At 35.2% G+C, this 23,755-nt stretch overlaps 1 protein-coding gene across 1 annotated transcript; it reads right to left on the bottom strand.

Moving 5' to 3' along the window:
• Positions 1–897: 897 nt before the first annotated feature.
• On the bottom strand, positions 898–23,503 carry LOC123529473 (laminin subunit gamma-1-like). The gene is made up of 13 exons (XM_053525567.1): positions 22,966–23,503; positions 19,489–19,790; positions 15,129–15,259; positions 14,072–14,238; positions 11,255–11,443; positions 10,503–10,620; positions 9,330–9,437; positions 7,020–7,156; positions 6,507–6,632; positions 5,620–5,925; positions 3,372–3,599; positions 2,093–2,135; positions 898–1,648 (listed from the first exon to the last, which is right to left on the bottom strand). The coding sequence occupies exons 1-13, from the start codon at positions 23,345–23,347 to the stop codon at positions 1,555–1,557; spliced, it is 2,331 nt and encodes a 776-aa protein (XP_053381542.1). The 5' UTR covers positions 23,348–23,503; the 3' UTR covers positions 898–1,554.
• Positions 23,504–23,755: the final 252 nt, after the last annotated feature.

The raw sequence follows: 23,755 nt of genomic DNA, 5'->3' as shown, positions 1-23,755 counted from the left end.
AAATCATCGCATGAACACTAGGAAAACAATAGCCAGTTAAACTTTTAAATGAACTCCTACCAATGAATCACTGGTATCAATCGTCAGATCTGTTACCATTCTGTCAAATGGCACCGGTCCCGACAACTGTCATTTGTATTCCGACAAGAAATCAACAAATAATATAAATCAATCAATCTAAATTCTATGGAACACTTCCTTGCGAACTGATCCCTGCTTTGAACTGCGCATATCGTTGCCGGGTACCAAAATTGATACCGTTTCGAGTACATAATATCGGATTATCGCTTCAGCACGTGTTATACGAGGTCTGTTTACATAAAGATGTGATGATCTGGTTTAACATAGTCGTAAGAGTATTAAATTTGGTACCCGGTTTATGACATGCTCCACACAAAGCGAGGGCCCAGCGCAAGTAAGTGTTCCCATTGTTCGTGCGATGTTTCATATCTTGTAATATTGGGAGCATTGATGGTAAAAATACATTTTTTAAAAACACGTTGAAATATTACAAAATGCGTTTTATGATCGTCACCTATGCTAAATACATGGTAAAATGCTAAAATATATTGGCTAAACTTAATCAGGCGCGAAGGAGAATGGGGCGTGTGGAGGTCCGAACCCGAAGTGTCTGTGATTTGGACAATAACTTGAAGAACGCTTGGTCTAAGGTCGCATTTTAGACGGAGGTCACTTATGACTTGTAACTGACCAGTAATCAGTATTGATTTGCGGTTAGTACGTCAAAAATTCATGAAGTATTTTGTTCTGAATTCCACTGTCTCATTTGCAGTTCACTCTTTTTCCATGAACACTTCGTGAATTATTTTCTGTAAACTTCTTGAAGGAACTTGTTGAGTTTTTCTTAAACTTTTCATGAAGACATAAAAATATCACGCGGATGAATTTAGTTTTTTTGGCATTTGAAATATAAACATCGTATCATAAAAAGAAAACAGCATTGAAAATCATTATAACTGGATTTACATATGAGCCGTGCCATGAGAAAACTAACATAGTGGGTTTGCGGCCAGTATGGATTCAGACCAGACTGCGCGGATGCGCAGTCTGGTCAGGATCCATTTTTTTCGCTTATGATTTTTTCTAATTGCAGTAGGCTTTGAAAGTGAAAAGCATGGATCCTGACCAGACTGCATGGACACGCAGGCTGGCCTGGATCCATGCTGGTCGCAAATCCGCTATGCTGGTTTTCTCATGGTGCGGCTCATATATAAAAAAATCTGCAATGTTAAAAGAACTGATACTTTCTATAATGACTAGACAATACACATTAAGTTTCAGTCTGAGGTGTTGTCACACAGTTTAAACAATAGAGATGACACACGCGTTTACACTTTTGCTTATTCTTTGAGTTGCTTTAACTTTTGCTCAGTCTTTGAGTTGTTTTAACTTTTGTTTATTTTGTGTTTTTGCTGTTGCCTGTATGTTTCGTAGGCTTTCCAATTTCTTGTTGAATACCTATCTAGATATTATTGGCTTCTTTATTACCAGCCTCTCCAACAGCTCTAACTTTGCAGATCCCCTTGATATTAGCTAGTTTTCACCAGCCTGTTTCTTCTCCAGAGCGCTCACCCTTTTTTCCAGATGACGTATCTTTCTACGTAAGGACCTGAACTCCTCTCTCCAGCTGAAAAAAAAGGTTTTTATTAGAACTTTCTAAGAAAATGTAAAATGTTCAAAATAGGGTTACTCTTCTATGTCACTGCTTTGCCATCACAGGAAGTTTTAGACAAATGACACAAGCTGAAATCATGAATATTTTATAAAAATGTTTTATGACTATGTGAACTACAGCCATCACTGTTGATAAGTACATCTTAGTCCTGTTAGGCTGAGTACTTGCTTAAAAATAATAAGAAGGAAACTACCAGTAAGTATAAAAAATAAAAATATATTGATATTTGGCCCCAATTGCATTCAAATAAGTATGTTAATGAATAAGACAACGTGTAAGTCATTTGAAAAAAATATAATTAAAATAACTCTAATTGCTCTTGTGACTCAGTCACTGCAAAGGATGTGACATACTCGCAACACTAAGGCTAAAACAGTATTACTGTAAAGTACTTACTCGTCTGAAATGTCCTCTGTTGTATTCATGCTGGAAGCCAAATCTGTTCAAAGAAATGAAGTAGTATTGTAATCCTAAGTGAGTAAAAGGTCAATATCATTTGGAAACCAGAATTTACACTAATCAATAATGGTGGCCAAAACCCCTGCAACAGAAGACGAATGCCCCTAGCTGAAGTTACCCTAGCTGTTTTAAGAAATTTGTGCTTTTCAGAAAGGTTGGGTATCATATGATCTTATTATCGTTATGTATTATTATTATTATTATTATTATTATTATCATACCAGATTTATATAGCGCCCTTTTCATGATCAATTTCACGTTCAAAGGCGCTTTACATAGTTCAAATGCAGCCACACACGGGCGCATAATTCATCCTCTACTAGCACAGACACAGAGCGATCTGACCAGAGGGACAGAGTGAGACAAAGCCCCCACGACAGAGAGATCAGAAATCAGCTATCTTAGCCTAGCTCGTTTCGAATAGACAGCCTGGTTCTTTAAAGTGCTCAGTGTTTAGCACTGATACACGCAAGGATTGACTAGGTTCCTGACCAGTACACTGAAAAGTGTTTCTGAAAATTCCCGAGTAGCTGCCGGGGATCGAACCCCACAACCTCAGGATTTGAAAGCCAGTGTGCAAACCACTGAGCTACCGTCACACTATAATGAAAAAGCTTCAAAACAAGGTCATTACTTAAAAAAGATGATTCGTCTCAAGAAAGAGTATTATGAAAACGTTTTAATCAATATTCTTCCAAAAGGGATGGTAAAGGCAAACGACATTACAGAGTTTGAAATTTCCACTTGCAGACTTTTTCGCTTATCAATACTACTGTTCATCACATAATTGAGCCATACCATGAGAAAACCAACATAGTGCTTTTTGCGACCAGCATGAGTGCAGTCCAGCCTGCGCATCAACGCAGTCTGGTGAGGACCCATTCTGTTCTCTAACGGTTTCTCTAATTTCAACAGGCTTTGAAAGCGAACAGCAGGGACCCTGACCAGATTGCCTGGATGCGCAGACTTGTCTGGATCCATGCTCGTCGCAAACGCACTTTGTTAGTTTTCTCATGGCGTGGCTCATATACAGTTAAATTCTCGTAAGTGCTATTAGCATCTTATCTAATAAATATAATAATCACTCTAGATTGATTTTAACACTAGATTCTAAAGTTAGTATTAATCTTAAATATGGAATGATACACTTTACATTACATTTTGTCTGGCTGATTTATGAAGGAAACTTTATGCTTGATTGACAAAGAAAACTTACCACTTTCAGCATCACACTGGTCAGAATGCCCACGACTTTCACAAGGTACACAAGAAGCTAACGGTCCACCATTCGGAGGATCACGTTTGAATCCTGGAGCACATGACTCGCAGAACTGACCAACGTAACCTTCAGGGCAGGTACATGACTCTACCCAAGATGCCTCTTCCTCGCCATTTAACTCTCGTCCAGCAGTTTCCAAGTGAATATCATCTATGAATCCTGTGCCTGCAAAACACAATATTAAAATTTCGCAACTTGATACAAGTTTTAAAGCTAATAAGTATCAATGCATTATTTGGATTATTACGTAATTCTTATGTATAACTATCAAAATCTGACAAATAATCATTCTTTGTGAAAGACTGTTTTTATGGACTTCATTCTCTCACCAACCTATGCAGTTAAACTGAAAAAAGAAATAAATAAAACTCTTATTTATCTCATCATTAAAATGTAATTCACAACTTATGTTCCAACAAAATACCCATTCTGGCAGAAAGCTTGAGTGCCTATAAAATGTTTTAATTCATAGCTCATGAAACGGTGCCTTGCAATTAATCAGTCAGGAGTACACATCAATTAGACAAGAATACAAAAACAAATTCATTCTGAAGCAATTATTTCACAAACCATTAACCATGTTATGCAAAATAAACCAGAGCTGTCCAAATTGCTCAAAAATTCCAGCTGTTGTACCAGAAACAGGAATATTATCCTAAATGTTAAAATATATAGAGACTTTCAATTCACTATCTGTATTAGTATTGGAGAACTTTAACTTGGATTTTCTAAGTCCAGAAGGGGATATAAGTTGGCCAAAATACCTGTCAGTGTTATGGGTCTTGATGCTATCACCTAGTTTTACAACCCTGAAGTCACATGTGAAGTTCCAAAAATTCAATATCTACTTTAGTTCTAGAGATAACTTTCATGCAAAACTTCGACAAGGATTTTCTTTGTCCAAAGGGGGCATAATTTAGCCAAATGCATGTCAAAGCTATGGGACCTGATGTTATCACCTAGTTTTAAAACCTTGGTTACTTATCAATATTTGCATTAATTCTGGAGATCCGCGCAAAAAAATAACCAGCATTTTCTAAGTCCAAAAGAGGGCATAATTTGCACAAAATACATGTCAGAGTTATGGGACTTGATCCTGTGAGGTTGGTTATTGACCTAGAAAAAGGGAAAAATAAGTTTCAGAGTTATATGCTTTTAGATAAGAGATATATGTACTTGGATGCAAAACTTTAACCAGCATTTTCTAAGTCAAAAAGGGGGCATAAAATGGCCAAAATAAATATCAGAGTTATTGGACTTGATGATATTACCGAAGACACATGTGAAGTTCCAATTCATTATTTGTATTAGTTTTGGAGATAGTAACTTGCATGCAAAATTTTAGCCAGGATTTCCCAATTCCAAAATAAAATGGGACATAACGTTGCCAATTTACATGTTACAGTTATGGGACTTGACCAAGTTAATGTGGTACTTTACAAAGAAAAAGAAAACAATTCGTTTTAAAGCTATATGTTTTTAAAAGATAGCTATATGTTCTTGCATGCAAAACTTTTACCTAACTTGTGTCATATTATCTGGTAGATGATATGAAACAATATTTTAACTTTCAATAAAATCCATTTAACAATAACTGAGATAGAGTAAAAGCGCACCAAAACTTCACCGTGAAATTCTATGTCAACAGGGGGATAATCCATAAAATACTAGTGCAAGCGTTATGGCCCTTGTTTCAGATGATGTAGGTGATGATGAGGAATAGCTGTTTTAAGTTTGAAACGAATCCATCAACTTATTTCAAATATGAAGAGAAAAAGCGAAATTGCATCAAGGTGTGGGCGGGAAAGACGCGAGTAGGATAGCTTTCCATATGCTTCGTATAGTCGAGCTAAAAATGTTACAACATGTATTTATTAGTGACATGTAACCAGTAGCTTTTGTTTTAAATGTAACAGTAATGAGAGTTATGTACGAATTAGACTATCCCACTTGCCATTGTATAATATAAGATGTTTCTTGAGGTTAACATTTTGCATTTTAATTTTGCAATGTTAATGCAGTGAAGCCGTAAATTTTTGTAGATTTTTTTTCAGTGAAAAGATATCCCCACGCCAAAGATAAGCAAATTCTAAATACTTGAACATATTTCAGATTTTAAAGTATACAATATATTTTCTATTGAAAATGTATCAACACAATATTTCTCATTTATGTCAGCTCTTACCTCCAGTGCTGTATGTCGCTCTGATCTTGATAGCTGTAATATTTGCCAGGATTGACAGGAAAGACTTGGACTTTAGTTGTGGGTACCAACGATAATATGGATGTTCATTCAGCCGGAACTTGTACTCTGCAGACTCTAATCCCGGTGTGGGGTTGCCCTGAGAATAAAATGGTGCCGAGATTCTCTGCCCTGCCCCTTCAATAATGATGTCAATTATAGAAGGTGTAGCACCACCTTCCTCACCTATTCTGAGTTTGTAGGTCAACAACTGGTTGTAACTAAATCTCTGGTCACCCAAATACCTCGCTGAAATATAAACATGTACCTAGATGTCGAGATAGTGTATGAATGCCAAAAAACATGCTCATTTATGGAGTTTCCACAGCACGTAAATACATGTTACAAGCAACAGACATTTTAATCAAAATCACAGACCCTATCAACTGTTGAGTTGAGATTAAGAGATAACACTACCAGTATAAGTAAATTTCTGCCTGTATTGTTAATCATTTTATTCAGCAGTGTATTTTCAACTTTTCAAGATAGCATGAAATATAAAATTCTATAGTGGAAGTTGCCACTACAGTATTTCCTTCAAAATGGATGTTGTGCGAGTGGACACATTTCCATGTATAAGAAAGCAATTTTTCCAAGCTTATTAAATGTTCTTTGAGTATTCAAAGTCTTATTATTTCAATGTTACACCGTTAAAAATCTTAATACATGCTACATAAAAAGGCTGGTGATATTAGGCTAGCTTAGAATATTCTAATCTTTTTCATCAAACTGAACTGAACGTATTGAAGTTAAATGCTTTTTTTCGATTTGCTTCTTCTCCCATTCATGATTTTCTAAGTTTGTTTAAAAAGCCTTGACGAATGCTATACCTGGAGCACTGAAGTAGACCATTTCGTTGTTACCTGGTGCAGATATACCAAGGTTTTGGAGTTTATCATTATACTGTGTATCTATGACGTTGTTGCCTTTGTCCATTCCAGTCCATCCTTGCTTTCCTGTGAAACAATTAGATTCATATTAAAGTCATTTACATGTTAAACATTTTGTGTATACATTAGAAATATTTCTGTCCTATTAGCCTTAAATATGAACCAAAGAAAACACTTTCAACTTATTCTAATCAATAATGAATAATGTGTTCATCAAACGAGATTTTATACAAGATTCTGGAGTATATGGACAAACTGTCAAGAATAGAATATTGTATGTATATTTTCTATTTTGAAGGGTGGTAAATGAATAAGCAATTTCAGATAAAAAAAAAATGTCACAATCACAGCTCAAAACAAGAAATTTTCATAAAACCAATGGCATGCGAGTCCATCTTTAAATACCAGATACCTGTCACTTTCTACATCCTTAACTATCGTTGTTAGACTTACCAGTTTCAAAGTCAGTATGTAAAGCTCTAGGGAAGTAACCAGTGGCACTGGTACAAATTGAGGAATGTCCGTAACAGAAACATGATATACAGCCATAGGGATTATCCATCTCTAATCCAAAATATCCTGGCATACATCTAAAGTAAAGTGAGAATTTTTGCTATGACAACAATGGCCCTAAATTTTTACATATCAGTTAAATTAAGACTAATTATAATCAATCAACTGTAACAACAAGTATTTGCATTTTACATTCTTACATTTTAGTCTGTCTCAAATGTATTGTATAACTAAACAGTCATTCAAGTCATTTATTATTCAAGTGTCTAAGAAGGCTTTCTTTATACTGAATTATGATCTCTAAAATGTCCCGAGATTAAAATCTATGTTTTACACTATTAAAGAATTTCACGTTTTCAGTAAAAGCAGATATAAACACATACTTCAAGATCATTTCTTCAGTCATGTGATCATATTTCTAATTAAATCCTGCTTCTATAAACAGGGTTCTTCTTAACTAAAGCACTCAAAATGACCATTCTGATTAATGCAACAAAAAGAAAGGTATAATTTTATACTGGCCAAGTAAACAGTTTATCTTTTAAATTTATACACTGCAAATTTTCAATATACAACGAGGCAACCGTCAGAGGAATTTGTTAAATTAGTTCCTATTTTTCTTCATTTTTACACCTCTTCTAAACTCATAGTAATACATCTGTAATTTGTTTCTTCGGGTCATATGGCGACTTTCTAGTTTTAATGGTTGAGGAAGACACAAAGTGCCCCTCCATGCATTAGTTCTTCATGGGCAAGCACCCTGGCTGAGCCACTGACCTTCCTGAACGGCTTCCTTACATGAAGACTTCAATGCCCTAAGTGCTCATCTTTGTACAAAATGGTAAAATCATAATACGGTAATTAAGTTTTGAGGCTTTTTTAATTTTCTTTTTTAACCGAAACAATTCTAGGTCATATGGCGGCTGTCCACCTTTGTGGTGGAGGAAGATCCAAGGTGCCCCTCCGCTCATTATTTCGTCACGAGCGTTTATTAAATTTAATATGATATTTAGGCATTTTAAAATTACAATTACAAGAGAATGTACTAAATTAAAATTACATTTCAATGAAAATCTAAGAAAAATTATCAAGGCAATCAATTACACTGAAGGATGCTCCCTGAAGCAAATATCCAAAAAGGTGGGCAATTTAAAAACACGGTCATATACATTATGCTTTTAGTTACTGCACTTCCTCTCAAACACCTTAAATAATGTGTTAAGTATAAAGTCTGTCCTTCATTATAGTTTTCACGTTAATATCCGGACAATCTTTATACATATGTAGATGATGAAAATGGGGTAGTCTAGAGTTATGGCTAATATGTACTTCAGTCCTCCTAAATGTCTTCTATAAGAATTCAAAGATTGAAGAAAGTATCTCTTATAGTTTAGGAGAGATACCCTGGACATAGTTTATAACACAAAGTAATGTAATTTAAGAATGAGGCTAGCTATGGTTTTTAGAGATTGCACTTCCTCTCACAGACCTCTTTAAATGTGTAAAGCAAGTGATACATCGGAAAAATATACAGAAAGGGAGATTATTCAAACAGGCTACGCTAGAGTTACTGTTCTTTGACACTGGACACCCTTTAACTGATTTCTGTCTTAAGCCAACCGCTCATATCATATAGTTTTCAAGTTATGCTCTGGAAAAACTTTTTCACATAATGGGAGATAATACCAAAATGGGGTCAGCTTGAGTATGGTTCTTCGATACTGCACATCCTCTAACTGTCCTTTATCTACATTTGTATATTTAAAGTATCAAGTCATTCCCTTTCACTGTTTGGACCTCGACTCCAAACAGGTTTTTAGACATAAAGGGAGATAATTCAAAATGAGTTATAGATCCTGGTTTCTGCACTTCTTTTCAATGACCTCTGTATTTGTGTGAAGCTCAAGTCATTCCTTCTTATAGTATCTAAAACATGCTCCGGTCAATTGTTTTAAATAAGAGGATATAAAATGGGATCAGCTGGAGAAATAGTTCTTTGACACTGCACTTTCTCCCACTGACCTCTATCAATATGCACGGTATAAAGTCAGTCCTTGTCATAGTTTTGGCCTTAGGTTGAACAAACTTTTCACCTACCATAATATACCTTTATCTTATTACTATTAGCCTTAAATTTCATACAATGTATCAAGCAATAACTTTTTTTTATGCCAAAGATATAATTTACATGCATACATCGAAAACATCAAAGGTTTGTTTGCAAGCATAAAATCCGTACATACTACATACCTATCACAGTTCTGTCCTTCCACAAATTCCTTACAGAGACATGTGCCAGTATCAGGGTAACATCTTGGCTGGTTGTCTCGGCTTCCTTTTATCACACAATTACACGGCCTTAATTATGAAAATATGTCTTTATACGGGCACAACACTCTACCAGCAATGATGAGAAAAACAAATAATCTTAAGCCAAACTGTAATTAATTATGTTTTAAAAGTATTTGCAGAGAAAAGATGCCTTGTATGGATTTCACAGTTTAAATACTTGACAAAAACATTAAGGTATGTGATATCAAGGTTTAATTCATATTAACATACATCAAGGCGACTTTCAGATCTGATAATTTTTTCTCAGTTTATAGGTTTTTTGCGAAGAGATTTTAATGAGATTTAAGCTATCTGCATCTAGTTCAATGATAATTATGAATACAACTAGGTGAACGGGACCTCTTGGTGTCTTGTTGCAATAAACAAATGTACTAATTAACCCAATAAATCCATAACAGGGTTTCTTGTGAATTCTAGCTTTTTAATATTTGAGCCGTGCCATGAGAAAACCAACATAGTGGGTTTGCGACCAGCATGAATCCAGACCAGCCTGCGCATCCGCGCAGTCTGGTCAGGATCCATGCTGATCGCTAACGGTTTCTCTAATTGCAATAGTCTTTGAAAGCGAACAGCATGTATCCTGACCAGACTGCGGCTATGTTGGTTTTCTCATGGCGTTGCTCATGTAGATCCAGATACATTCTACATCATTCTTAAAGGAACAAGAAGGCGATAGTAAGGTCCTTAAATTTTTAAGATACTTAATGCTAATTTTATGACAAAATATGCAGATTTTTATATGTTAAAATCAGGCAAAATCAAAGAACAAAGAAATATGGTTCTGCAAGATAAGGATTAAGATATTCTTTAATATTTTTAAACAATTTATTCACAAATAAAATCAAAATGATATCTGAAAACCTGCTGTTGAAATTGGAAAATACGCCCGTTTTAATTTCATTTCGGCTAATAGGAAATTTAAATATTCCGCAAAAGATCATCACCCTCTAATTTTTTTAATGATGTGAAATATCCATGGTATTGTTGAACAATTGAGAAGAAATCAAGAAAATAATTTCTTGTGGAAAATTTGGCTGATCTAATACCAGTAAATATGTTATTAAGCATAACCTGCATCCATGGATTCCAAAATCATAATAATTTTCTTCACATCGGTCACATCTCTGACCAGTAACACCTGGCTTACATGGACACTGACCCTGGTCATCACACGGTTGATTTTCTGCACCTGAATTATATCATTTAAACGATAGTATAACAGTCAGAGGTTTTAATAGCTGTAAACTAACCGTGTATAAGTAATACCGAGCTAATGGGGACCAATAATTGTGGTTTCGAAGAAACAAAATTTGCCACACTTTTGTTTTATACATTGATGTGCTTCTGTACTGTAAATATGTGGCCAGACATTACACAAACTAGCACAGATTACAAAAATAAAATCTGTAGGAATAAACTGATAGTAATTACATCACATGTGTTCTTTAAGATATGAGAAGATAAAGATTTCAACAAAATTATTGTACAAGTCACTGAAAAAAAGAAAGAAAAATAAACGCATGCACAACAAACGGACTCATCTCTTTGAAGGAAAGTCTGGCCACATATTAACAGTACGATCTTTACTATCCATAAGCACATCAATGTATAAAACAAAAATGTGGCAAATTTTGTTCTTCGAATCCACAACTATTGGTCGCCAATTAATATCAATGATTTCTTAATATGCAAATTATTATTCGAGTTAAGGTACCAACCTCTAAGGACTGAGATTATCATTACAATATACAATGTATTTGCTAATTACCAGAAATAACCTTTATTTTTACAAGCACCTTTCAGTAACTATTCCTGTTACATACCGGTAGGATCACAGTTACAAGCTGTGCACCTGTTAGTTCTCGGCTCAACATAATGGTTGGGCAGACACTCCTCACAATGTATACCACCACGGTTATCACGGCAGTTTATACAGTGACCACCATGCCCTGTCTTTTGGTACAGATCCTCATCAAAGTAGCACTCGTCACTCATTCCATTGCAGTCACAGGCTGTAACACACAAACGTAAGACAAATGATATAAAACAGATTAATTTCCCTTCATTTTTTGTTAGTTATTTTCAAGTCACTCTTATTTAAAAAATGTGTTCGTCTTCATGAAGTGGCAAATAAATGATTTAGTCTGAGTTTTTCAATGTCATAGATTTAGATTTAACGTTTAGTTAATACAGTTACTGGGGCGTTTATTTACTTAATGTTTAAACTTTGTTCATACTGTCGTACTATTTTCTGTTTGTGTAAAGGTTTTAACTGTTATCTCATTTTGTTCATGTATTTCCATGTTTTCTAAGCTAAAAATAGATATAGCGGCTCTTTAAGGCAGCTAAGGACCAACGCTTGGACCGGTTCTCACAAAACCAATCAAATGAAGTATTCTGAAACTTTAAAGTTATAATATTTAGTACATGTACTTTCGGTAACTGCCACCAAGTTATAGCGATTCAATTTTACGTATTAAAATACACGTTTTGAAAACGATTGCATACGAGAAGCTTGGTGATAACGGTACCAGTATTTTTTCATCTATGAATGTCACTTCTTTTCATCCCAAAACTTCACCTTCAAAGGTACATTGCGGTTAGAAATGCAGCCACCGTTTTGACTAGCCGCCGTGATATGATTTATTTCTCCTATTTGAAATTATTTACATACACAGTCACCAAATAACCAACAACATTCGATATAAATGTCTTTTTGAAATATCCAGAATTTTCAAATGCTATTAGAAGATGACAAGGTAGCTCTCACGCCATGTTTTCAACCAACGGAAGTGGATTGAATCCGGCTTAGCATTGAAAACAACAAATCCCACGAGAACAGGTAAACAGGGCGAGATTCCCGGCCCGGCGTACGCATGTGTTTTCACTTCCGAGCATGGCTCAGTCTGCTTCCGTTTGTTGAAAAAAGGCGTGAGAGCTACATCGTCATTTTTGAAATGTATACGGCAAATTCGTAATGTTCTAAAGAAGCATTAATTCAAAACTTGTGGGTTATTTGGTGGCTATAATTGTAAAGAATTTGAAATAGGAGAAAAACGGTCAAATCACGACGGGTATTCAACTTGTCAATGCAGCAGATTTATTTCCAGCCGCAGAGTACCTGTGTTCACCCTTAATTTCTGAAAGTCTCCCTAAATTCTGAACCTAGGCTGATCCCTGCACCCGAGAAATAGACACAGCGAAAAGCCTTGGCAAATCCCTTACCAGGTTTCTGTTTTAAGACTACTTAAAGCTAAGGGAAAGCTGATAAAATTTATTTTTCTAGACGATACTGTTTCAGCCTGTTTAAGTGTTGAGAAGCTGTTTTTAAGTCCTACCAGGACTGAACTGTTTTGATATTTGTTTTCTGGCCTGTTTCGTCGGGCCCTTAAGGGTGTTTCTCTTGTTGCTCTGTCTTCTGAAAAGGCATTGCGTACATACGTTTTTGGTTCTTAAGGTTTGCTTTTTATATATTTATACACGAGCATTTTTGTGTTTTACATGCCATGCCTTTTTGTTTCCATTACGTGTGTAAGAGATTCACCTGGAGGGGATTACTTTTAATTACAGTGTCCCGTGTCTTTGGAACATGATGGGGTTAAGAGTGAGGTTGGGTGCGCACCATAAACCGGTTTAAGCTCCCCAGTGGTGTTTTTGCCACTGACCGTTCCAAGGCGGTGCCCCACTGTGTTCCATTGTTTGTTCGTTTTGTCCTTATGTGTTGGCTTTGTGTGTGTGTGTGTGTGTGTGTGTGTGTGTGTGTGTGTGTGTGTGTGTGTGTGGTGCACGCGTCTGCTGGGGGTTTCGTTTTGAGGAGGCTGCGTTTTTGGTGCGTGGCATTCCCTGTTTGATATTTTTCTTTTTTTTTTTTTTTTTTTTTTTTTTTTTTTTGGAGAACTTTCACGTAACATTCTTACGGAGTAAGTGGTGTAGATATTAGTTGGTTTGTTTCGGGTTTAACGCCGTATTTTTCAACAGTATTTCAGTAAAGGCGGGCAATTAACGTAACCAGTGTTGATCGTGTGCGCGTTTGGGTAGGCTGCGTTTTAGAACCTGGCTTTTCGTGTTGAAAATTCTTGTTGTTTTTCATAGATTCTGTACCAGAACAAACCTGTTCTCCGTAAATAACTGCTAACTTCCTTACATTCTTCAGAAAGGGAGGACGAATGATTAAAGACATAAAATCTTTATCAAATCGTCGCGGAGAACATATGGCCCGCACGGGGATCGAACTCACGACCCCGCGATCCGTAGGCCAACACTCTGCCTCATGAGCTTAGCAGACGGGTGTAGATATTAGCAGGTTTGAACATAGTGTAAGCGCTAAGGGTTTTATTCCAATTTGTGATTGAAATATTGTGTTCACTAATGGACAATTAGGTTAACTGGCACTATTTCAAGCAGAACTTGCCAAACCTGGCTGCTGGAACGGTAGAACATAACAACTGTCGTAGCTAGACTGGGAAAAAGTTGATCCATCCATTTCAGAGGCTTTTCATCACCTAAATCATAGATACACTTATACCTTTATATGTTTTCTAAATTGGCAAGAAAATGCAATTAAATGTATCTTTCCTAAGAATGTAGGTAATTCTACTAAATACACAGAGAAAAGACATTCAATTGGGTATCATATTTACCCCTACATTCCGTGGCATCTTCTTCGTTAGCTCTGGCCCATGGTCTGTCATTGTAAAAAGGTTTACATATATTACAGTCAGGTCCGGAGGTGTTGTGCTCACAATCGCATACAAGATCACGGTTTGGTGCTATTTCACAGCGACTGGCGTGACCATTACACTTACATCTGAAACAGAAAGCCATTTATAATATATGTTTACAATACTCTTACAAAAAACATGTCTGGTTGTTTTATTCAAAAAACTTAACTTGCTTTGCATGTAAATTGCTCACATCAAACTCCAAAAATGTTCAGCAGTGTTAATTCATAACAGATACGGTATGTCAGATACGGACCCATGTGGTTCTAGGACGATCTGTGTGTGAAAAAAATTGGAACCACTGCCTTACTCTTGCATGATCGTAAGAGGCGATTAATAGGGTCTTAACACTTGGTTTTGCACTAACTCTGAGATTCCAACAGGTATGCACATTTTTATTCCATTCCTCATGTTTTATTTCGATGGATGCGGAACCAAAATTTGTAGTCCTGTTTGGCGCCATATATACTGTGTTGGTGCGCCGTAAAACCCAAATCAATAAATAAGTATGTCAGATTTGAACCTCAAAATATTTTAAATTCGATCAAGTTTAGCTGTTTAATGTTCTACTATGAAAACATATTGTAGTAACATCCAATACTTGTAGAGTGCTAGTTTTTATGACAACTTCCAGGAACACAGCCAATAGGAATCTTAATCAACATTATCTGACACCAATATGTTTCATGTTTGATTACATATTCCACTAGATAGTTTCAAAATTATTATTGCTGACTCTGAACTTTTGGTTAAATAAATGTTTGTTTTTAGTAACTGACACAAGATTATTTATTATCTTCTAAAAAGCTAAATGGCAACCCCGTTTGAGAATGTTTTACTAGTCTGAGAAACCAACTCCTTATTCCCAACTGCTAGTTTCTTGCTTTTGCATTACAATCCTGTAACCATGAACCATCTTTTCAATACAAATAAATCTTGATTTGAACACATATATATTTTACTGTATATTTCTTACCTTGCGCCGACTGCCAGGTCATCAATAGCATAGAAGTATGATCTCAAGACACGGGGTTCTCCAAAGGTCTCATCACCAAACGTGTTCATACGTGTCAACACAATTTTGATATCGGTAGCTGTTACCCAGTCCTGTAATATACAGAATATCACGAAGACATGGTAAGAAATTAGTTTGTGATACAAGATAAACATCACTTTTCATGAAAAGACTACAGTGGAACCTCTGCAGAGCAACACCCTTTGGGAGATGCAGATATTGACCTTTGTTGAGAGGTTGTTGCTCTATAGAGGATAAATTTCAGCTATGGGAAATTTGGATGATGCTGTCGTGGAGAGGTTTTTGCTGTGGAGAGGGCCGCTCTTGAGAGGTTGCACTGTATTATACAACAAGCAGTTGGACAACAGGAATGTTGTGTAACATTTTTATCTTGTCAACCCACTCACTACCTCCTACTTCTACAGCTACCCTTCACACACACACACACACACACACACACGCGCGCACACACACACACATTTGCTAAATCAACCGATGGTAAGCAGTCTGAACACTGACTAAAACTTAAGAAATGAAATGATTTTTCGGTGTTCATGCGAAATGAACGACAGAACAGGATCGGCAAAGCCATGAGTCGCGCTAGTTTGTTTAGTAGTTTAGTTTTAAATATTCCTTGTTGTTTCCAAAGAAAATAAAGGTGTGTGAGAGAAAGATTTTAATAAGTCTCAATATTCTAAACAATCTTCAATGTACCCAAGACCAGAAATCCCATAGATTCTTGAACCGTGCATGGTATTAAAGCTTCTGTTTGAATATAGCAAACTGTTGTCTGTCTACCGGCTAGATAATCGATTTTATACTTTTGAAAAATCATACCTCTTATAAATATTTTCTGACCATCTTTCTCGGCTTTGATAATCCTATGTTTAGAGAAGAAAAAAAAGGGACATAATTATACAAAATTTCTATGAAGAACTTTAACGAGGTGGACATGTTCATTGTTCTTTACAGAAAACAGTATTCCAAAGTAACAGTGGTAGACGCTTTGACGATTCTTTTTTAACAGATTATCCTTCAAACATATAAGAAAAGCTAGGCTCCAACTTTAATTATCAGTCATATTTGAAAAACATTAATTATATAAGAAAATTTATCAAATTTCACATAAAATTCGAAATTTCTTCAACAGATCAAAATTAACAAAATTGTCGGGAAATCTTAAAGGTACATTTTAAAGCGACTGACTTCAAGATCGTTCGAAAACAGCAAAAGTATTTTTAGGCAACTTAAAATAAATGCTATATTTCGTAAGAAGGTTTTAAAACTAAATTACTGGCAAACTTTATGTTACGGAAACACATGAGAATTTGCTGTCTACTACTTTTTCCGATGAAAATGGAAAAGCGTTTGTCACGCTTTTACTCCAGGTAAACTGTTTTGATTATAAAGATATATATTTTGAAGTCATTACTATAGCGCTATTGCCTACGACGACGGGGAAATGTTTTTATTGCCGCGGCGGTTCAGGGTTCGATCCCCGACGCGGTCATCATTTTTTCTTCATGTGGACATTTTTAAAATTTTTAGAAACAAAAAATCATATTCAAATGTTCATATTATGACCAAACTTCAATTTGAAAGAAAGATTATTTTTGTGCAAAATCTGGAGGTCAGTGCCTTTAAGCTAAGTACATTCACATACATGTATAATTTATGTACATGTATTCTTAACCTCACATAATTAAAGACAAGTGAGGTATAAAGAATAACGCAAATGACATCATTTTTACGAAAAACAAACAATATGAACATTCATTGCCTTACTAAAATTTCACACTTGACACAGGTATATTCACCTCAGTCAAATACCAAAGAGTGTAAGACTACAGCTGGTGATAAAGTTATCAACGAAAGGATATTAAATTTTTGACAGCTCATTTCACAAAAATCAAAGTAGATAATATAGCAAAATTGAGGGTTGTATATAGATCAATAACTGAATTATGATCCTAAACATTTAAGCCACTGACCCAGGAGAACAGGTTATAACTACAAGAATATAAAAATAAATATAAAAACAACATTCAAAGCAGGCCAGGTACAGTACCAATCTAACATTTGTATGTTCAATGATTAAACTGAAGAGCATTTTAACTTAAGCCTGTTTTCTGTGATGTGCTAAGCTAAATTTGTAATTTAAAAAAAAAAAAAGATTACACAAACATTATAAGCTTCTGGAAACCGAAAGAAAAAGAAATTCTAGAGTTACACTAGAAATGTGTCCAATCTACGCTGGTATCCCTACTAAGTTTTGACACAAGTGAGTAATGGCACTCTGGCAACTCAACATGACTGGACCCTAACTCGCTACTTCTATTTAGGTCAGAGTCTAAGACTTGTAAGGGACATGTCTCGTTAAAATGAATGTATTTGTCAAATTATTTGAATATCCATCTAGGTATGAAAACTTAAAAGTTACAAACTGACAGAATTATGAAAGTAATTATAAACTAGAAATCTCTCAGACAGTTTTTATATACCTTTAGCTCCTACTATAAACAAACACTTCTTCGTACGTTATTGAGTGAAAAGATAAACGTTTTCAATTATAGAGAAACACATGAGAACAACGCACGTGTGTTAAGGTGTTTTATCTAGCAGTCTTATCTACAAGTATTTGTGATGCTTCGTGTCTGTTTGAATCAAGTGTTATCAAACAAACGTATCTGAAGGAAATCATTTTAATGTTATTAAAGTTTCTGGGAACAACAGCTATGCATGGCAGCTTCTTTAATGCTTTAATAGTATGAAAAACAAATGGTTTCAGTCCCCTCTGTCTTGTATTCATACCAGGCATAAATCCTATAAACTTTATCTACTTTTATAGCAGTGAATCTTTAAGATAATGGATGCTTATATTCATTCAAATGAAAACTCAAATCAGCCTAATTAGTGAAGTTAAATCAAATCAAATCCCAAGTCTCCATAAAAATTAACCAAGAGAATCTGATTATCTTCCATTAGTTATTTTGATGACTTAAAGAAACCAAGGAAAGATAATTGCCATTGAAAGAAGGTCATCAAGTTTATCTTATGATTAGACAATAGATTGTAGAGAAGTTGTAAATTCCAGGCTTACATTATATAAATCATTACAGTAATTGGTTCAGTTGAGCAGACGCCACTGACGGTCTTTACTAAAGTGCAACAATACACCGTTGCCCCGAAGCGATTCTCCACGTGACCGGCGCACCGGTGGGTGCGGGTGGCCATTGGCGCGAACTTGCCGCATGCAGCACATTCTTAGTACTAAGCAGCATTTCTCAGCTAATTCATTAATGTTCATACTGTACTAGCTAAAAATCTATAAAAAGAGTTTAAACTAACAAATAAATAGACAAACACCATACTCTTTTACACTCTATCCTTACAACATGTTTTACTATCGAGGAAATGAATTAATATAAGTTTTCGTTGAAAACTTGTTTTCAGATCCTTTACATCATTTTGATTGTAAATGTTACTGTATATATTTATGTACATGATATATCTAATAAATACTGTTTAAACCAATTGAGCAGACACCTTGTTGAGAAAAATAATCAGGCTGTTTATTCAACTTTATCATAAAAACTGCCTTTTTGTGGTATAAAAATATGAATTTTGGAATTTCAAGTACTAATGTTATGGCAACACATGAATCAGACAAAGACTGCTCATTTGTGTGGCCTTTCAAGTATCATATTTTTGCTAATCTTTCCAATAGTGTTGTGTTAGTTTGTTTACAAGATATTCTTACATCCAAAACAAAAAGCTTGAGAAAACATGGTTTTCAGGTTGTCTCAACAACTGTTTTTACATAAGATCATCAGATATGACTGAATTTTATAGACACAAAGTACTTGCACAATCAGCAGCTTGATTAATGTATCTATCATTCCTGGTCGTGTTTCTACTGTGACTGGGTGTGTCACATACTGCTACGTTTACTCTCAGTAAATATTCATACAAACACTTAGTGTAGGCTGTCCCAAATTAAGTTGACAATTTACTTATGATAGTTGAAATAATCATTTATTTAACAACCTTTATTGACAAATCACAAGTAAAACACCATTTGTTTCAGTTCAAAAATCTTTCTGAAATAAATTTGCAATGGTGCAATGTAGAGATACTATAGATTATAGACTATAGATGTATTAGAAATAGCCACTGCTTATTAGAATCAAATATTCTGGGACACTTTTTATAGACAAAAAATCGCAGTGGTCACGTGACCCTATGTTAAAGTTGCAGCAGTTATTCAGATTTTTTCAGGAATTATACACTTGGAAAAAGCCTTGACTTTATATAATTTTACCTGTAATATTTTACTGTTCTCAAAGTTTCCTGCATCTGGTCTCCCTTCAAGAGTTGAAAATGGCACTTCTCCTCCAGTCAGTGGAGAAATGTCACTGTACTCGTTCAAACAAGTTGCTACGTCTTGGTTTTGTCGTGAGATGTAATTGGCCAAAGGCAAATTGTATGTGCGGCTACACGAGGCACTAAAGTACTGATATGGTATCCATTCATCTTCCTTTGATGTTCGTTTATAGATGACAAAACTTTCAGGTCTTGGTGAATGAAATCTAAGACGAATGTATGTAACATCAAATGCTTTACCTGGAGAAAATAATTCAAAGTTCAACAGTACCTATAATTTTTATCCCACATCATTTCTTCTTAACGATGTAAGTCAAAATTTATAATTCGGGGAATAACTAAAGGTACAGAAAGTTCTGTTTCTCTTCATACTGTAGCGGACAACTAAAATGTTTTGATATCAGATCCCTATATTAAAATACAATGTAATAAAGGCGTAATGGCAGATTTTAACATCACACTAATGACACGATTACAGGTCACATGACATATTTTCAGCATATCAAAGTGAAGGAAGACTCCCGGGGCTGTCTGCAGCAGGGAAATGCAAGCTCCTGTAAAGTTTCATAATGATCTGTGCTATTTTAACAACAATTGAACTGTTTAAAGTCTTAAAATTAAATTATTAATCAATACAGCCCCAGGTACCTGGCCCTCTGAGCATTATATCAGGCATATTCAAGCACCTAGCGTAGAAACAACAGCCCTCCATATACCAGCTAGACAGCTTCCTAACAGGAAAGAATTTTATATCCCTAGTGAGATTTGGAACCTGCAGCAGTAAAGGGGCAAGTGATTGTAGGTCAGTGATCTTATTTGCTTGACCACTGAGGCCCTTAAAGGTACATTGTACATCTGAAAGTATCCTATATGTATAGGGACAGAATTTGTTACTGACTGAGAATCAAGTTTAGGGAAATATGTATTAAAAACTCACAGGTACCGGTGCTTGATCTTGAATTATCTGCCCTTGAAAATAGATTTTTCAGTATTTTCCGACTTTCAATGGCAGAAAATTCATGACCAAGGCTGGGTACCTATGATTTGCTTTATTTTGTATTTCTGTTTCTGATTTGATTCTCTGTCAGTAAACACAGTTTAAAGAAGAAAGTCTGTCCGTTCAGTTACATAAGGTATTAAAAGAGATCCAAACAATTTGCAACAAAGATTAGCTAAGATGCAAAGGAAATTACATATTCAACATAGAAAATATCTGGTGGCTGAGGAACTAGAACCTATGTTTTATACACAGATTACCATGCCAGACACTTTATTCTGCATATCTATGTTATTTCTGTCTTATTTGTTCCATTTAAGTTTTGGATGTTGCTGGCATTTATATATTTTAAATTTTGTATGTTTTATATCTCTAAGCCATTAAATTTTCTTCAAGACAATGTTTGATAGACGACATTCAACATCATTGTCAATAAATAAATATAAGTTGAAAAAGGGATATTATCTTGTACAAAAGCAATACAGAGTAATGGAACCTGTGCAATGTAAGTCAGTTCTTCACAGTAAATAAGTATGCGAAGTTTCAATCCATTTCCAAAAGTGGTTACTGAGATATAAGATCGTATATTAATAGTACATAAAACCAATCTGAGACGCAGATGCCGACGCATGGATGAGTACAATAGCTTTACTTATTCTTCTAATAGTCGAGCTAAAACAGGAGTGTAGAGGGATGATTAAAAATGTTCATTGATGATTTGACAATCAGTTGGAGAGTTAGGCAATATAATGTGTATTATGTCTAGTTGATGACAATCATTCCTCTAACATTTCGAAAACGGTAGCAAATCATTTTTAACAAGTCAGTGCTGGGAAAAACACTTTTGACAGGGAGTCATTAACACCATTTGTCTGACTTTGTATTTAGTGTCATCTTCAGATTTAACAAGGGCGGATCAAAAATAATTATACTAGATGATGATATGTTAGGTAAACCAGAAACACATATATAATATGCTACAAATTTTACCTTATTAATTTTAAGGAGTATGTACTTGGTAAACGAGAAGGAAATTTTCAATATTTACTGGAATATACCCCACTGTCACATTAACTTAATTAATAATTGTGATACAAAATGTGCCAGCAGAGCAAACTTTTAAGCATTTCACACATTGCAGCACAGGAAAAAATGCTTACAAGATTCTAGTGATCATGTTGGTGTGCTGGATGCTCCCTCTGAATCTGCTATTGTTAGGGCCGTTTGTAATTCTTCTTGCATAAAAACTACTTTTTCTTACTTGATCCCCCGTGTTTTAACGGATGAAAAATCTGCAAACAAGGCAATTCACGTGTTGTTAATAAACGATTTTTATTTTTGAAATGCTTTGTCAGGGATGTATACTATGTATTTCTGCGTATTGATTCTTCCATAATATTCTCTTCTTGTAGCATAAAAGATAAAATCTAATCCATTGTATGTTTTGCTGTATCAGTTACAAAAACCAAACGCACTACCCCCAAAAATGTACGTACTCGTTCCACCCCTTGTTTACACCCCCTTTTAGAAGTCGGAGTCAATTCATCTTTTGTTGATAACCGTGAATGTATAAGAACTGTGTGTATCTTGCGCCACTGTTTGTTTTTATGAATCATTTCAATGATTTTGTAAGTATCTGTCTGACTGTTTTTATCTAACTTCGCGAAGAATTCGGATAAAACATTTGATAGCTTGTCACTACGTTCGTACTCAGCCGTACCCTAAATGTGTTTGTACTCAAAATAATTCGATTGTAAAGTTATTACTTTTGAACTTGTGTTCCTGTTAACCAAATTTTTAAGTGATATGTAAAAATATGGGTAATATTATGTTTGTAATAATGGCAGATTTTTAAACAAAATGGGCTAAAAACCTTCGTTACATGCCTTTAGAAGTGTTGTTGATTCCTGGGCACTGGTTATGGATATTTAAAGCATGTTTACCGTTTCAAAGAACAACAGAATGGTAATTAAAAATGTACCGGAATCGTAGTCATCACATATGAAATCAATGCATTTAGTCGTCGGGTAATGTTTTTTTTATACAAGAATAGCGACAATACACGTTTGTTTTGTGTCTCAACGTCTGCAGAAGCCCTTGGGAGATGTTTGTGACCGAGACCGAGAGTCGAGGTCACAAACAATCCCCCGCGGGCTTCTGCAAATGTTAATACACAAAAAACGTGTACTATCCCTATATTCTATTTAACCAACACCGTTATTTAAAGAACTGATTTATTGTGCATTTAGTACTATTTGCATTACTAACAAGTAGGTTCATTGCATAAACTGGGGCGCAATTAACAGAAGTATGTATTACGTGATGTAACAACCAGGTTCATAAATACCTAAACTATATAGAACATTTGTATGCTTAAATATCTGTTGAATAAAACTTTATAACAACTAGGTTCATTACCTAAATTAAGTGTAAGATTAACTTGCTGCTGAGGAGTGTTCAGCCACGCTTCTCTTCTGTCTAACAAAGTTTCGCTCTGCCACCAAGTCAAGTCGTTTCGAAAGTTAAAATCTGTCATATAGCCCGGTGGGTGCATTTGGGACGGAGATCCTGCATCACAAATGTGACCACATGATTTTCGCATTCCAGTCTGCAAGCAGAACTCTTGCGGACCAGTTAATCCGCATGTATTAGTTGCTTCTACAGTCAGATTAAAAGCAGCATTTACAAATTCCGTCATGCACTTTTGTGCTCTACCACTTGAGTCATAACACGAATTTCCAGCTCCTAAACTGAAGAGTGGTAGAAGCAAAATAAAAACTTTAAATCCATATTTATTCATTTTTGAAAGCAAGTGCACAGAATTAACTTAATTATGTTAAAATCCAACATTCCTCCGTCCATCCACTTGCATCCTAACTTTCCAATGTTTATGTTACAGCGCACGCTGGATAATTTACATGTAACTTGTTTTCAGATTTAGTCCGCTAAATTTCTGTGCGTGTTAAGATGTGGTAATCAGTCAATTATAAGCATAAGGCCAAACAAAAAATTGTGTTTGCTTCACAGTTCATTTGTTTTTCAGTATCAGTTGGTAAGGTGAAAGGTCATGGGATGCAGATGTCGTCTCATGAGTTACACAGTGAACTGGACTCATTGTCTTTTCTCGTCTTTATAAACTGACTGCCGCTGTGTAAAACATTTATCTGAAACAAGGCTTTTTGCTTACGAAAGCCTACTTTTCCGCTGA

Source organism: Mercenaria mercenaria, chromosome 15 (genome assembly GCF_021730395.1).
Source record: "Mercenaria mercenaria strain notata chromosome 15, MADL_Memer_1, whole genome shotgun sequence".
Lineage (NCBI taxonomy): Eukaryota > Metazoa > Mollusca > Bivalvia > Venerida > Veneridae > Mercenaria > Mercenaria mercenaria.
Note: the sequence above shows the minus strand (reverse complement) of the source record. Positions and strands in the feature narration are given on the sequence as shown.